Source organism: Lemur catta, chromosome 10 (genome assembly GCF_020740605.2).
Source record: "Lemur catta isolate mLemCat1 chromosome 10, mLemCat1.pri, whole genome shotgun sequence".
NCBI lineage: Eukaryota > Metazoa > Chordata > Mammalia > Primates > Lemuridae > Lemur > Lemur catta.
Window position 1 is genome coordinate 27,639,895 of NC_059137.1, and position 15,609 is coordinate 27,655,503.

General features: G+C 39.7%; 1 protein-coding gene across 1 annotated transcript in view; it reads left to right on the forward strand.

The window, feature by feature from the left end:
* Positions 1-9,122, forward strand: part of ABCA1 (ATP binding cassette subfamily A member 1) — a 128,867-nt gene extending 119,745 nt beyond the window's left edge. The window contains exons 45-50 of the mRNA XM_045563837.1: positions 1,762-1,903; positions 2,283-2,417; positions 3,383-3,486; positions 4,061-4,153; positions 4,808-5,051; positions 5,681-9,122. Of these exons, the coding sequence (XP_045419793.1) occupies positions 1,762-1,903; positions 2,283-2,417; positions 3,383-3,486; positions 4,061-4,153; positions 4,808-5,051; positions 5,681-5,821 (859 nt within the window). The 3' untranslated portion in view covers positions 5,822-9,122. The remainder of the gene's footprint in view (positions 1-1,761; positions 1,904-2,282; positions 2,418-3,382; positions 3,487-4,060; positions 4,154-4,807; positions 5,052-5,680) is intronic.
* Positions 9,123-15,609: the final 6,487 nt, after the last annotated feature.

Consider the following 15,609-nt stretch of genomic DNA (forward strand, 5'->3'; position numbering starts at 1 on the left):
TATGTATATATAATTTATTTAATCAATTTCTTATAAATGTTGAACATTTATTAGTTTTCATTTTCACCATGTATATATGTCTTTATATATATAATATGTATATATATCTTATATTATTTTCTCAGGGAAAATTCCTATAAAGCAAAAGGGTATATACATGCCAAATTGCCCTCTCTAAAAGGCATATGATTGACACCATTAGGCCATTTCTGAGTCTGCACAGGTCACTAAGCAATCTGATCTTTGAGGGTAGAGCTACACATTAGAGACCTACTGGACAATGTTATCCTAAGAACTCTAAACATGTGGGGCTTCTCTGGGATTTTTATGTGGAGAGATGGCACAAGGCAGTGGCTTTCAAACTTTTAAGAGCATGACCCATGTAGGAATTACATTTTACTTCTCAATCCAGTACATACACACAGATACATAAACATACATATAACTTAAAGTTTCCTAAAATAATACCTATTGTTACTACTTGTAGTGCACTCTGATATTTCCTACTCTACTCTAGACCATGTCATTCAAAAAGTGTTAGTTATGACCCACTAAATTTACTTCACAACCCACTACTGGGTGATGACTCACAATTTGAAAATACTGGACAGGGGATAGCTGATAAAATTAAAAAGAGCAAAAAACTTAATGTAATCATTGATCTCCTCCCCTGTCTCTTACCAGTTTTTTCAGTAGCAACATAAAGGAGCACTAGGAGAACAGACATTCTGGAAGCAGCAGGCCTAAGGCTGCACAACTGCTTCCCTAGGCTTGTTGCTAGCAGAAAGCTCCTGGGGCGTATAGCTATGGCAGTAATAACTGCCCCAGACTAAGGTTTGTTGCACAGACTGGTTGTAAGAACTACCTTGGGCAGTGTATGTGAGGGCCAGGCATGGTGTGGGGGTGGGAGTGGCCTCAATCATAATTCTAGAAAAGGCTGACCCTGGAGATACTAATTAGATATGCAGAGAGGAATGAAAGCTGCCAAAAGGTCAAGTTCACTGTTGTCCCAATGTGGCTGAAGTACAGTCATCCCATTGAGATGTGGACACTGAACTCTCACATCAGAGATTCTTAACTTGATTGGCTTCATAGAACCTAAAAGCCACTCCCACCAACATATATACTACAATTGTGCCTGTAGGTGTATTTTTTCTGTCACCAGATTCTCAGAGGGTCTGTGATTAAAAAAAAAAAAAAAAAAAAAACCCTGAAGGAGCTAGAAGGCCTCCTAGGCTGGGTGTTCAGTGGCGCCATGAGATCTGGAATACGCACACTATGACTGAGTCAGTGTGTGGGCAGCAGAAAGCAGAGGGAGCTCACATGCAAGATTTCTGGGCCTTCTCTGGACCCAAATGGCCATGAAGGAGACTTTGGAGCAACAAGGCACTTGATACTTATGACTGTGTCACGGGGTCAAGTCTAGGATGGAGATTTAGCATTAAAGCTCCAGGACAGTATGACTCAGGTGGCTGGTAAAGAATGTGCTGCAATTGGCATGGACACAGGAATTCGGAAATAGGACTGAGCCTGCAGACCGAAGTGTTGGCAGAGCCAGGCGCAAGGCCTGGGCAGGCAGGACCCCTGACTGCCAGGAAGAGCTGGCAGCCTGGGGGCAGAACGGCTGTTCCCTCAAGTGGCAGCAGGTACACGGGTATCTGTGTTATGCTCAAGTATGCTTTATAGGCACAGTAGGCCAGACTGTCTGACCACAATATCTCTAAATGCTTAAAATCTGACTAGTCTCATTGTCCTTTGCAGTATCTTATCAAACATCCATGAAGTCCATCAGAACATGGGCTATTGCCCTCAGTTTGATGCCATCACAGAGCTGCTGACTGGGAGAGAGCACGTGGAGTTCTTTGCCCTTTTGAGAGGAGTCCCAGAGAAAGAAGTTGGCAAGGTACCACGCGTGGGCACCAGAAAGCTAGCCTGCCCCCGTTGGCACCCTGACAGTACATAGTTTATGGCTTTTCCACACATGTCATGGACTTCAGGCTGTTTTTCCTCACCAGTGCAGCAGTATGAAGTGCTGGGTCCTTGCACCTGCTTTCAGGGTGGGAGCCCACAGTGGGGGAGGAACCGGGGGGCAGGGCTGGGCAGGCATGTGCTGGGGGGCAGAGACGGGTGCTGCTCCTGCCACATGAGGAGGCCCTTCTCCCTGCTTTTGACGCCCTCGCCAGTTGCCAGGTCATGATTATAGAAGTTCGGAAAGAAAGTGTAAGGAAGTGTGCTAAAATTACCAAGCCGGACAAAAGTCAAGGTGTTTTTTATCATTCTAGGTGGGTGAGTGGGCAATTCGCAAACTGGGCCTCGTGAAGTATGGAGAAAAATACGCCGGAAACTACAGTGGAGGCAATAAGCGCAAGCTGTCGACAGCCATGGCTCTGATTGGCGGGCCCCCTGTGGTGTTTCTGGTGAGTGGATGCAAAACCATTGCTCTGGCCTGAAGGGCAAACACGAGTGCTGGAAAGTACTGTGTCTCCAGGGCTGTTGCGTGACGACTGGCTTGTCCCCCGCCAGGCACAGCAGAGCAACCGTGGAGGAGCAGAGGGAGGCTTTTCTCCCTCGGTGACACTGATGGGGCTCTGCCACGCTCTCAGGTGCCCAGATAGAGATACCTCAGGCACCTGTTTCTCTGGCTTAGACAACCCCAACAAAAGTGTGATGGAGGCTGGGTGTGTGATTTGGTCTTTCTCTGGAACATTCTTTCTGACTATCTATGAGTTCATCCCCTGAAGGCAGAAAGTATAGACACAGCTTCAAAATCCCCAAAGTAGCAGCTAGATCATAGTTTCTTACACACAAATAGATGAAAAAAAGGTCAGACTGCACAGTAGCTCTTGACCCATTTTCCTCTGTAGCGGAGAAGAACATTGGCATTATTACAGGAAGAAGCCTTGGATTGAGGTTTTAATGTTATCTGGACCATATGGATCTGGAATTGTTTCCGTAAGACTAGCAAGTACAATAAATATAACAGGGTGGTAGGCTGGAGTGAGCTAGAATAAAAAAGAAAAGGAATTTTACCCAAACCGTATACTGACTTCAACAGAAATTTCAAAATTTAGCATATACTTATCAGGCATGAAAAGGTGATTGAAACTATGGTTTTTTCCCTTTCCTGTTTATTTGGAGAAATTTGTACTTTTATAAGAAAGTGCTCAGAATATTTGAGTTTCCTGCTTTGATGAGACATTTATAAAAGTGATCTTGTTACAAATGAGCTTGAAACTTATTCTGGTTTTTTGGTCTATCACGAAATAATTAGAATGGTGAGTTAAAATTTAGGCTATTACTAAGGTGCTTCTGCATTTAAAAACAAATATGTCTTTTTTTTCCCCTCAGCAGATAATAAGATTTTATTTTATTTTAATTACAGGATGAACCTACCACAGGCATGGATCCCAAAGCCCGGCGATTCTTGTGGAATTGTGCTCTAAGTATTGTCAAGGAGGGGAGATCAGTGGTGCTTACATCTCATAGGTCTGTAGTAGAGTCTTGGCCTGGCTTCTACACCATGGATTTTTAAGTTTGCCAAGTAGTATGCATGATCATTTGTAAAAATTAGATAATATATAAAAGCAAAGATTAAAACAACTATTACCTCTTGAAGACAACTATTATTATCATTAGGCTATGTATGTTTGCAGAGTTTTCCTATGCAAATCTATATATATATATGTATGTACTTTTACAAACAAAAATGCAGGCATAGTATATATACTGTACTTTTTCACTTAACAATGTATTGTGAACATTATTCCAAATCAGTACATTTTTATGTTATCATTTCTTATAGTTGGATAGTATTCCATTAGAATATACCCTAATTTATTTAACTATTCTCCTTTTTGTAGACATTTGAATTGCATCCAAATTGTTCACAATTGTAAACATAACTGCAGTGAACAGCATCACCCGTATATCTACATGTATTTGTAACAGGACATGATTCCCTAGGAAGCTGGGAATCTGTTTCCCTGAAATGTCATGGTAGTGTGCTAATGGTTATAGGAGCATCTCTCTAAAACTAAAACCTTGTTCTGTTTTCCCACAGTATGGAAGAATGTGAAGCTCTTTGCACTAGGATGGCAATTATGGTCAATGGAAGGTTCAGGTGTCTTGGCAGCGTCCAACATCTGAAAAATAGGTAACAGAGAATTTTTTTTGGGATAGTGCCTAGTGAGAAAACTTAATATTTATTCTTTTGTGAGTATATAAATGCTGGCTCTAAAATAAAGGGAAATAAAACTGAGCAAAATGGTATAGTGGAAAGAATGAGGGCTTGGAAGTCAAACAGAGCTGCATTCAAATTCTGTCTTTACCATTTACTGGTTGTGTGACTCCTGGGAAAGTTACTTAACCTTTCTTAGAGTCAGTGTCCTGGAATCTCTACCTCCCGGCTTTGTTATATAGATGAAATGAAAAAAATGTATATGTGCCAGTATGGGTAAGAACACAAGCTTTTGAGTCAAACACAAATGAGTTCATATCCTGGCCCTACCACTTACGAGCTTTGAGCCATGTGCAGGGGACTAATTCCCTGGGCCCCAGTTTCTCTGTGACATCTGTCAGACTTCATGGGTCCAAGTGAAGATTAAAGATCATGTATTCTGGAATATGGTGTGGCACTTCACATAGAATAGGTTTTCAGTAAATAACTGATTCCTGCTCTCAGAAACTTATTTCTGGGTCTGTCAGGGACCTCCCTTTTTCATGGCGTAAGTTGGGCTCTCAGGGTTAAATATTCTTTTGAGAAGTTTCCTGGGGATCTTCCATTTGGCTGTTTTTTTCCTGCTTTCAGGTTTGGAGATGGTTATACAATAGTTGTACGAATAGCAGGGTCCAACCCTGACCTGAAGCCTGTCCAGGAGTTCTTTGGACTTGCCTTTCCAGGAAGTGTGCTCAAAGAGAAACACCGGAACATGCTGCAGTACCAGCTTCCCTCTTCATTATCTTCTCTGGCCAGGATATTCAGCATCCTCTCCCAGAGCAAAAAGCGACTCCACATAGAAGACTACTCTGTTTCTCAGACAACACTTGACCAAGTAAGCTTTGAGTGTCAAGAATAGATTTACTTGTCAGCGTGAGGATTTCCACCTACCCACCCCTGCCATGGGCCTAAGAGCAGTTGAGACTATCTATGCTTGAACTCCTGATATACTATTAATAATACTAACTGTGCTTTTTACCAAAGCTCTCTGAACTTGAAAAGGGAGATGATGCTATCTACTTTGTTGGGTTATTGTGAGAATTTGTAGTAATAATAATCATAATAACTACCCTTACTGAGGACCTGTCATGGGCCAGGCATTTTGCCAGGTGCCTTATCCCATTTAAATCAGAAAACAAAAACTACCGAACAGATCTTGGCACTTAATAGGTATTCAGTAAATGTTTTCTTACCTCTTTCCTTTAATCAACCCTATACGTGCCAGAGCAAATAGATGACTGAGCAATCGGTGATGTGCGGGGCAATACGAAAAGTCATGTTTTAAATGATTTTTGCATTTTTCAAGTATTCCTCCCTCACTCACACACAGTTTTCTAGTTAAAACACTTGATGTAGTTCTGTATTCTCCTCTCTGACCTAATTTCAACATAAGGAAAAATGACACTAGAATAATAAAAGAGCAAGTCAAGTGTTATTCATAAAGGTCCATCTGTCTTTTAACAGGTATTTGTGAACTTTGCCAAGGACCAAAGTGATGACGACCACTTAAAGGACCTGTCATTACACAAAAACCAGACAGTAGTGGATGTTGCAGTTCTCACATCTTTTCTGCAGGATGAGAAAGTGAAAGAAAGTTATGTATGAAGAATCCTGTTCATACAGGGTGGCTGAAAGTAAGGAGGAACTAGACCTTCCTTTGCACCAATGAAGTGTTCCAGAGGAAAGAGCCAGAAAGTTCTTGTGGGAAGAAGTAAACTGGATACTGTACTGATACTATTCAATGCAATGCAATTCAATGCAATGAAAACAAAATTCCATTACAGAGGCAGTGCCTTTGTAGCCTGTGTCTTATATGGCTCTCGAGTGAAAAAGACTTGAATTTAGTTTATTACCTTATACCTATGTGAAACTCTAGTATGGAACCCAGTGGACATATGGGTTTGAAATCGTACTTTTTTTGTTCCTGTGTATTCTCACTGGGGTTGCAACAATAATTCATCATGTAATCATGGCCAGTGATTATTTATCAAAATCAAAAGGCATGCACATCCTCAGTTATTAAGCCATGCCATGCTAGAGGATTGGTTTCCTGGTGACACATCCATTGCTGGCAATGAGTGTGCCAGAATTACCAGTGCCAAGTTGCTCAGAGAGTCTGAACACCATGGTGTGTCATGCACACTTTTGTGAAGGCTGCTCTTCTCAGAGTCTGTCGATGTCATTAATATCAGGTGACAAAATGGTGCCATGTGTGGCTAGTCCTGTTTTGATCCCTTCTTTGAGCTGCTCTGGTGGTGGTAACATGGAAAATATGGGTGTCTCTAGAAACAGGAAACTTGGTTCCTCTGTCATGTTGTCCCGTGCTTGGAGCTATAGGTCTACAGGGTCATTTTTCTGAAGACTCTTTAAATATACTTAGACCCTGGTAAGAAGCCAAGAAGCAGCAGCCAGACTGCTGGGGCTGCATGCTGCTGAGGCCAGGGCATGGGATTAAAGGGACGGCACATTCAATCCTGGGGAAGCCTATGTCCATTTGTCCTAACACGGTACACTGCATCTCGAGATCTTTGTTATCTGACACAAGTGTAGTACTATTTCTGGCTTTTTGAATTAATCTAGAAAATGAAAGGATGAAGTTGTATTTTGACAAAAATCTTTGTACTTTTAATGTTATTTGGACTTTTATCAGTGACTTCTAAATCATTACAATGGCCTCTTTTTAGAACCCTGTGGTATAGAATTTGGCTATACTGCCTCACTAGCTTTATTTTCTTGTATAAGACCGTAGATTGATCAACTGACTAGTGCCTAGAAAACAATGGGATGGTCAAAATCTCATGACATTATATTTGAGTTTCTTTAAGATCATTTAGGATACTCTTAATCTCAGTTCATCAATCAAGTATTTTTTGAGTGTATGCTGTAGGTGAAAGAGTATATATGTATGTATGTATGGGGGAGTTAGAAATTAAGTCTCAGTAGATTTCCTGTGCCACATTATTCGGCTAACTGGTTCTACAAATATTGTGAGGTTTTTTTTGTTGTTGTTAGTCATGGGCGCCCACTGAAAGAATATTGGGTGGCTTTTTTTTTCAATAGCAACAATGCAAAAAGCCAAGAAAGTATAAGGATCACAAGGCTGAACAATGAATTCTTTCACAGAGAAAACAGCTAGCTTGGAAACTTGCTGAACAACACAACTTGTGTTTTATGGCATTTCATACATTCAAATAACTGGCTTTGCAGATGTTAGACACCCCATTAAATCTCTGACAATCTCAAATTTTTCATCTTTTCAATTACTAACTTATGAAAAAAATAAAAACAACAAAAGGTTTCCACATGGAGTATTTTTTCAGGCTTTCTAACACAGTCATATTTTTTTTGTCAATAAACATTTTTAAAAAATATTATTTTACTGATATATAATGTCATCAGTCTTGTGATTGAACAAAAATATGAGAAGAACTACTGTGTGGCCAAGTTCAAGTGATCTTTCAATATTATTACTAATTCTTTTAACTTTTCCCAAAATTTAAATATTAATTCTAAAGGTATAAGACTTCAGATCTATTTCAAATTTATATTTATGTTCTAAATTTACAGAATGTTATATTAACTTATTGCTTGAAAAGAAAATGACTGTTTTAGAGATTAATGTCAGTATTATTTTCTAAAATGATAAGTAATGAAGGCATATTTATAATGAGTAGTGAAATGAAATCACTATATTTTATGTTGTCTTCAAAGATATACAATTCATAGAATACTTTATCCTTGTCTAATATTTTTCAAAATCAAACTTTTGTTGGTTTTCCCATTTCACTGTAATCGTGTTCTAATTCTTCATTATATTAAATCCATAAGCAACTCCTTCCTTTAATTATTCTGACTTCAAGGCCATATTTTAAAAAAATCAAAAGGCACTGTGAACTATTTTGAAAAAAAAAAACACATTTCACTATAGATTTAAAAGAATCTCTTCTGAAGCTAGAAATAATCTACAGTTATACATCAACTTCATTATTATTGTGCTACCTTTTTAGACTATCCAAATAGTAATCTTTTAAACTTTCCTATGTAAACCTAATTATGGTGGAAATTTTTACCAACTGTATGCTCAATCAAGTAAAATTTCTGTATATTCCCTGTGGAAATGTAACTATGTGAGTTTCAGAAATTCTCAATAGAAGTGTCCAAAGATTTCTGCTTTTGGACACCCTGGAAAACTTATTAACAACTGTGAATATGAAAAAAATACAATGAAATTAACAAGCTCTCTAGACATAAATACCCAGCACAATTCATTGTTAAAAACAACCAAACCTCAAACTACTGTATTTCATTATCTGTACTGAAAGCATATGTTTTGTGACTATTAAATGTTGTACATCATTCATTCACTGTATAGTAATCATTGACTAAAGGGATTTCTCTATGTTTTTTGTTTATGGTTGTATATATCAGGTAAATTTTTTTCCAAAGAGCCATGTGTCATACCGAACCACTTTGATATTGAGATATTAATTTGTACTCTCTTGTTACTATTTACTAGTAATAATGTAATACCATAGTAATATTGCTCTAATTCTTTCCAAAATTGTTGCATCCCTTTTTATAGAATGTTTATATTTCCATAGGATTAGCTATGCTATTATCCCTCCTTGTACCCTAGGATGAAGCTGTTTTTGTGCTTTTTCTTTATCATTGGCCCTTCATTCCAAGCACTTTACGCTGTCTGTAATGGGATCTATTTTTGCACTGGAATATCTGAGAATTGCAAAAACAGACAAAAGTTTCACAATAGATTTCTAAGTTAAATCATTTTCATTAAAAGGAAAAAAGAAAAAAAATTTGTATTGTCAATAAGTTTATATGAAGTATTAAAAAGGCATATTTCTATGTTGTATTGAGTCACAAAATAAAGCTGTGACAGTTCTCTTGGCCTGGTCTATACCAATTTACTTCCGTGCATTCGTGGCACCACCTACTGTTAAAGTGTTATATAAGCCATTACAAAAGTAAGAAATGTTTCTAGAGGGGAAGCCATTTGGATCAAAAGTAAAAATTTTAGAAAAGACTCAAATGTCCTGTTAATCATAAAAGAGAACAGAGGAGATTACTTGAAAAAAAAAGTGTTTTATACTTTCATGGCAGTTTTGACACTAACTGGTATTAAGTGTAAGAGGTTTTTAGATAAACTTATTCTGCTTAATGATTTTGAAGCTGCACAGAGATCTCTGACAATACTATGTACCTAACTAAGCTTATTTAATAAAAAGTTCACTTGATATGGGGGAGGCTACAAAGGCAGCCTTTGCTGCTCTTTTGTTTATTCAACCCAAAATATAAGGACGCAGTGTGGCAAGTATACTGGCCGGGTGCTGCGGGTAGGGGCAAGGGTGAACATGTAGGAAAAGTAGAAAATGTGGGCAGAGAAATGATACTGAGACTAATATCAGAGATGCCCTCCCTTTGTCCTGTAATGAGTGCTGTGCAGACAACATTCAAGTAGTAGTGCTATGATGAGACAATATGGATGTATTTTTCATTGCTCATTAAAAGTCAAAGTCTCAAAAAAGATGTCTGCTTCTCTGGGTACTTGAAGAACCCGTCAGTCTTTTTTAGGCCGTACAAGAGTCTGGCTCTCTGTGTGACCTCTTGGCAATGGCCGTGACGATGTGGAGTGAGCAGTCCTTTTCGTGTGGGGCGGATCTGGACTCGGTGCAGAGGATCCCAGCTTCGAATGAGCCAAGACGCCCACTCGGCATCAGCATCACAACTTCATCCTCCTAGCTTGAAGTTCACATTATAGTGACTTAAATGATGGAAAACTATGTTTCTTTGTGAAAAATGACAATTAAGGAAGAAGAAAAAACTTTACTGAAAAGTGAAAAAGCAGGTAATTTAGATGAAAGTATGTTACGCCTGAGTCTTAACCAAAACATTCTTCTACTAGAGAAAAGCTCATATGAACTTTTCCATATTCAAAAAACTCTGGACCCTTTGTAATGCTAAAGTATACATTAAGCATGAAAAAGTATAAGAGAAAATTAGCTACCATTTTTAAGTGTTTACTGTTTAATCCTCAATACCTGCCCTAGAAGGAAAACTGTACCATTTCACCTATGAGGAAATTGTAGCTCAGGGGATGAGGAATGTGTCCAAAGTACAGGGATAGTTAAGTGGCAGAGGGTTCTTTTTTTTGAAGTTAGGTATCAGTTAAAATCACACTGGCATCATACCTTACATTAACAAACATTTTTTGAACTTTATTATATGCCACTTTTCTAGGTTCTGGGGATACAATGTTCAAGAAAACAGAATTCCTGCTCTAATGGATTTATATTTCAGCGGAGAAAGACAACGGATATGTGGATGTATGGACAAAGCAACCTAATACATTAAGACAGCAGTAAGTGCTAAGAAGAAAACAAAACATGGCAATGGGATAACTTGGAGAGGAGTCAGAGATGCCCTGTCTGAGGAGTTGACGAGTGATAGTTATGCTCAGACCCAAATAAAATGAGCAGGAACAGCATTCAAAGGTGGGTGGGAAGAATATTCCCGGGAGAAAGAGCACCTACTGCAAAGGCCCCAAGGAGGAAAAAGCTTGTCAAGTTGAGGGGTAAAAAGGAATGTCTGCACAGTGTCCCTGGAGCACAGTGGGAAGGGGGAAGCATGGTAGGGGTTAGAATTAGAGAGATGGCAGGGACCAAATCCCCCAGGTTCTTGCCAGCCTTGTGGTATTGGCATTTCATTGTTAGTGCAATGAAAAACCATTGGAGAGTTTGTAAACAGGGTAGTGGTGTGACCTAATGTGCTTCAGAGAGAATGCTCATGCTTGCTACTGGGAAGAAAGGACAGCAGGGAGGCTAAGTAAGAGCTGATGGCAGTTTGGACTAGGGTGGTAGCAACAGATAGGAATAGTAGCATTCAGTGTCTACTCTGGAGATAGAGCCGGCAGGACTTGCTGCAGGCTGCATGTAGAAGAGGGGAAAAGAGCGATCAAGGTGACTTCTAGTTTGTGACTTGAACTAAGTAGATGGTCATGTTATAAATGCAGTTGGTATTTCACTCTGGAGATCAGAAGCAATGATAGGAAAGGTAAAATGTGTAAATCATTGGTATACATGCATATGGTATTTAAGCCATGGGACCGATTAAGCTTACTGAGAGAGAGTGAAGATAGAGAACATTCTTGAGCCTGAGATCCTACGACATTTAGAAGAGAAGCCAACAAGAAAAACAGAAGGCTGGCCAGTTGAGGAAGAGGAAAATCTGAAGAGTATGATGCTATACATTGAAGCTCAGAGGATTAAGAGTTTCAGGAAGACAGAAGTAGTCAATGAGGTCCAACAGTGCTGAGAGGATGAGTAAGGCAAAGGCAAGAATGGCCATTGAATCTGGCAAGACAGAGGTCCTCAGTGACCTTCATAACAGTCATTGTAGCAGACTGACGAGGCTGCAGACCTAACTGGGATGGATTCAGGGAAGAATGAGGTAAGGAAAAGGAGACGGCACATATACACAAATCTACATGGGAGTTTTGCTATGAAGGGAAGCAGAAAACAGGACAATAGCTAGATTACAAAACTATTACTTGTATTCTTGTCTGTTAGTAGTATAGGCTGCACATGGGCATGATCTCACCTTTCCTCTCTGATTATTTTTGTTTTGTCTTTAATTCTGTGGGCATCTCTTCTGTCAGGAGCCTTAGAATATTCTGGCTGGTTCAAGACCACCACTGCCTTGCCCTTTCAAAGCATAAGCCTATGATACAAAATTTTCCATTTCCCTCAACTAGCTATCACTAAAGAAAACAACCCATTTTCTCCTTCCAGGGGAATGCATTTCTTTAAAGATGCTTAGAGAGAGGGCATTCTATGTAAAAAAAGCTATGAAAGAGTATGTAACAATTCTTCCACCATGCTACAGGTTCACACCCCTTTGCTAACTGAAAGTACCCCAAATTCAGTTGCCACATCAGTCAGCTTTCAAGAGTTTGCTCAGTAGGTCAAGAGTTGGCACTGAGAATGAAGCCCAGAGCTCATGTCTGCAAGTGGCATTTGCTTGTCCTTTGGGAGTTTCGTGGCAGGAGTGGAATCAGACATGATAGGGTGCATATCTGTTATCTCTTCCTGGAGATAAAATTCAAATACCTTCATAGTCTGTGATAGTAACTTATAACCAACAGGCAAAAGCGTTATTCCTGATGGCACCCACAGCCAGAACTTGTACTGAGTCATTCACCGTGTCTTCCATGGATATTTTCCAAATGGGGTAGTGTAGCACCTCCACTGGTAATCATGAATCTACTGCTAATGGTGGCTCAATATGAGGTGTGGAGGAATGATGGGCTCTTTTTAAAAACTCAGACTTCTCATATGTTAATTCAATCAATAAATACTTAGTGAGGGCTTACCATGTGCCAGGCACTGGTGATACTCCAATAATTAAAACAAAAATCATTGTTGTCATGGAATTTAGTTTCTAGTTGGAGAACACATACAATAACAAACCATATGTAAGTAAAACATTCATTATAGTGATAAGTGACATAAAGAAAATTAAGGCAGGGGAGAGGGATGGTATCTTAGTTCAGGCTGCTATAACAAGAACACCATAGACTGGGTGGCTTGAACAACAGGCATTTATTTCTCCTGCAGTTCTAGAGGCTGAAAAGTCTGAGATCAGGGTGCTAGCATGACTAGGTTCTAGTGAGGGCTCTCTTTTTGGTTTCCTTATGTGGTGCAGAAAAAGGGGAGGAGGGAGAAGAGAGAGAGAGAGAGAGAGAGAGAGAGAGAGAGAGAGAGAGAAGAGCACTCAGGACTCTGCATCCCAATCAGGTCACCAATTCTATCATGAGGACTTCATGGCCATGACCTCATCTAAACCTAATCACCTCCCAAAGGGCCCACCTCCAAATACCATCACACTGGAGATTAAGGCTTCAACAAATGCATTTTGAGGGAACAAAAACATTCAGTCCATAGCAGATAGGGACCACCATGAGAGAGGCTTGCAATTTTAAATAGGGCTGTCAGAGAAAGCCTCATGGGGGTAAAGACCTCAAGGAGGTATGGAAATGATCCGGGCAGATGCATATCTAGGGAAGAGCATTCAGAGCAGGGGAAATAGACCCATAGGTTAAGAACATGTTTAGCAGGTTCAAAGAAAAGACTCTTAGGACAGGTATGGAGCTGAGGGAGAAGAGTAAATGTGGTGAAAGATAACAGGACAGATCGTGTAATGACTTGTAGGTCACAGGTGAGGGCTTGGATAATTACCCTGAATGAGGTAGGAAGGTACGGGGAGGGTTGAGCAAAGGAGTGATATGATCTGGCTTATGTTTTAGACTACTCTGGCTGCTGTGTTGAAAGTAGACTGGGATGGGGCCAGGAAGGCAAGGGCAGATCAGTTAACCGCCCTTCCCCAAAATCCAGATGACTGACTGACTTGAGCCAGGATGGTGGCTGTAGGGATGTGAAGTGATCAAATTCTGGAAATTTGGGATTTGATGACAGATATATAATGAGATGTGAGAAGAAAAAAGGCATAAAGAGTGACTCTGAGGTTTGTGGCTTGAGCAAATGGAAAGTTTACTTGCCATGATCTAAGATAGTTTCTGGGAAAAGATCAAAAGCTTGGTTTTGGACATGTGAGGTGTGAGATTTCTCACAGACATTCAGGTGAAGATGCTGAGAATGCAGGTGGATACGATGAGCCTGGAATTCAGAGACAAGGGGTGGACTGGAGGAGCTATCAGCACACAGATAGCATCTGAAGCCATAGGCCTGGAGGAAATGATGTAGGGAGTGAGTGTAAATAGAAAAGAGAAGAAGAGGTCCAAGGAATCAGCCCTGGGACATCCAGCATCAGAGGTCAAGAGGACAAGATGAAGACTAGAGAGTTAATGAGGAAGGAAAGCTTGTGCAGTGTTTTGAGAAATGAAAAAAGTATTTCCAGAAGGAAGGAGAGGTCAGTTGCTAACAGGTCAAATAAAATGAGGATTGGGAAGTGAGTTTGATAAAAGCAATTTGGCTGGTGTGGTGATTAGAGAATGTTTATGAGATAATGTGAGAGGAGAAAAGTATAGGAAGTATGAACTACTACTCTTTTGAGTCATATTGTAAAGGGGAAAAAACGGGGTGAGAAGTTTTTAAAAATTTTTTTTTAAAGATGGTGGGGAAAATAATAGGATATCTGTATGCTAGGAGAAGGATCTAGTTGAGAGGGAAAGCTGTGGCTTCAGGAGACAGAGAGAAGCGCTGGGGCCACATCCTTCAGCCGTGAGTGTCCAAGGTGAGGGGTGTGTCTTTGCTTGGCACACGGACCATTCATGCACAGTAAGAGGAGAGAGGGTACGGCATATGGGCCTGGCCGCAGAAAAGTGGGTGGATAAGGGGTGGCAACTTGTGCCAAGTCTCTTGTGATGTTTTTATTTTCTCAGTGATGTAAAAGGAAAAGTCATCAGCTAAATGAAGATGGGGGGAGGAGGTGCTGAGAGTCATTTAAGAGAATGGAAGGTTGAACGGACTAGAGAAAAACAGGATGCTAAGATAGGAACCTGTAACATGTAAATTACTTTCCTCTTCAAATGAGACCTCTTGGAAGGCAAATCCCTGTCATCTTAAGTTTTGGAAAAAGGCAAAATCCACCTGGAGTTAAGTATGAAGAATAAGGTACCTGATTTAAACCAAGAAGTCCTATTTTGGCCCAAACCAGGGAAGCCCTTAAGGTAACTCTGAGTCAATCCATTAAAGAGATCAAAATGCCAGCCCTCCCCTTAGCGTTTACTATCACAGATAATTGATCTCATAACCCTAAGACACTGCAACATTCTGAAACAAAATATTAAACTATCTTCTGTAGTATGTGTTAACTTTTAACTTTTAATTTAGTTCAATTTTCATTTTTAAATTGCTAATTATGTGTATATTAAGCACATACTGAGTCCCCAACTGTTTCACATAAATGTGAGATGTCTTAGGATTCTTTGTACTCTGCATGGAAAAGACTACTGAGGAGGCACAGGTTTGCTGAAGCTGCCACTGCCTGCCTTTCTTACAATGTATAATATCTTACAGTATATAATAGTCTAGATAAACTACAAATCCCTTGGGGTCTGATAAATGAGAGAAAACTGTACTTTCTGTTTTCCAAATTTCTCTTGGACAGCTAATTCATAATTTACTATTTTATAGATATAATATGTTTTAGAAATATAAAATAATATAGCCATAAATATAGACTATCAGGAGATCTTGGAGTACCAAACCTAGTTTTAGAAGGTAAAGGCATCAAGTAAAATGGAAATTAAAGATGTTTAAAGGAAAACCCTAGAGTATCTGTGGTAGTACTAAAGAAACCTTCCTTCCTGGGGTTACTAGCATGCTATTTTCTTGATGTAACTTAATGGTCACAATAAA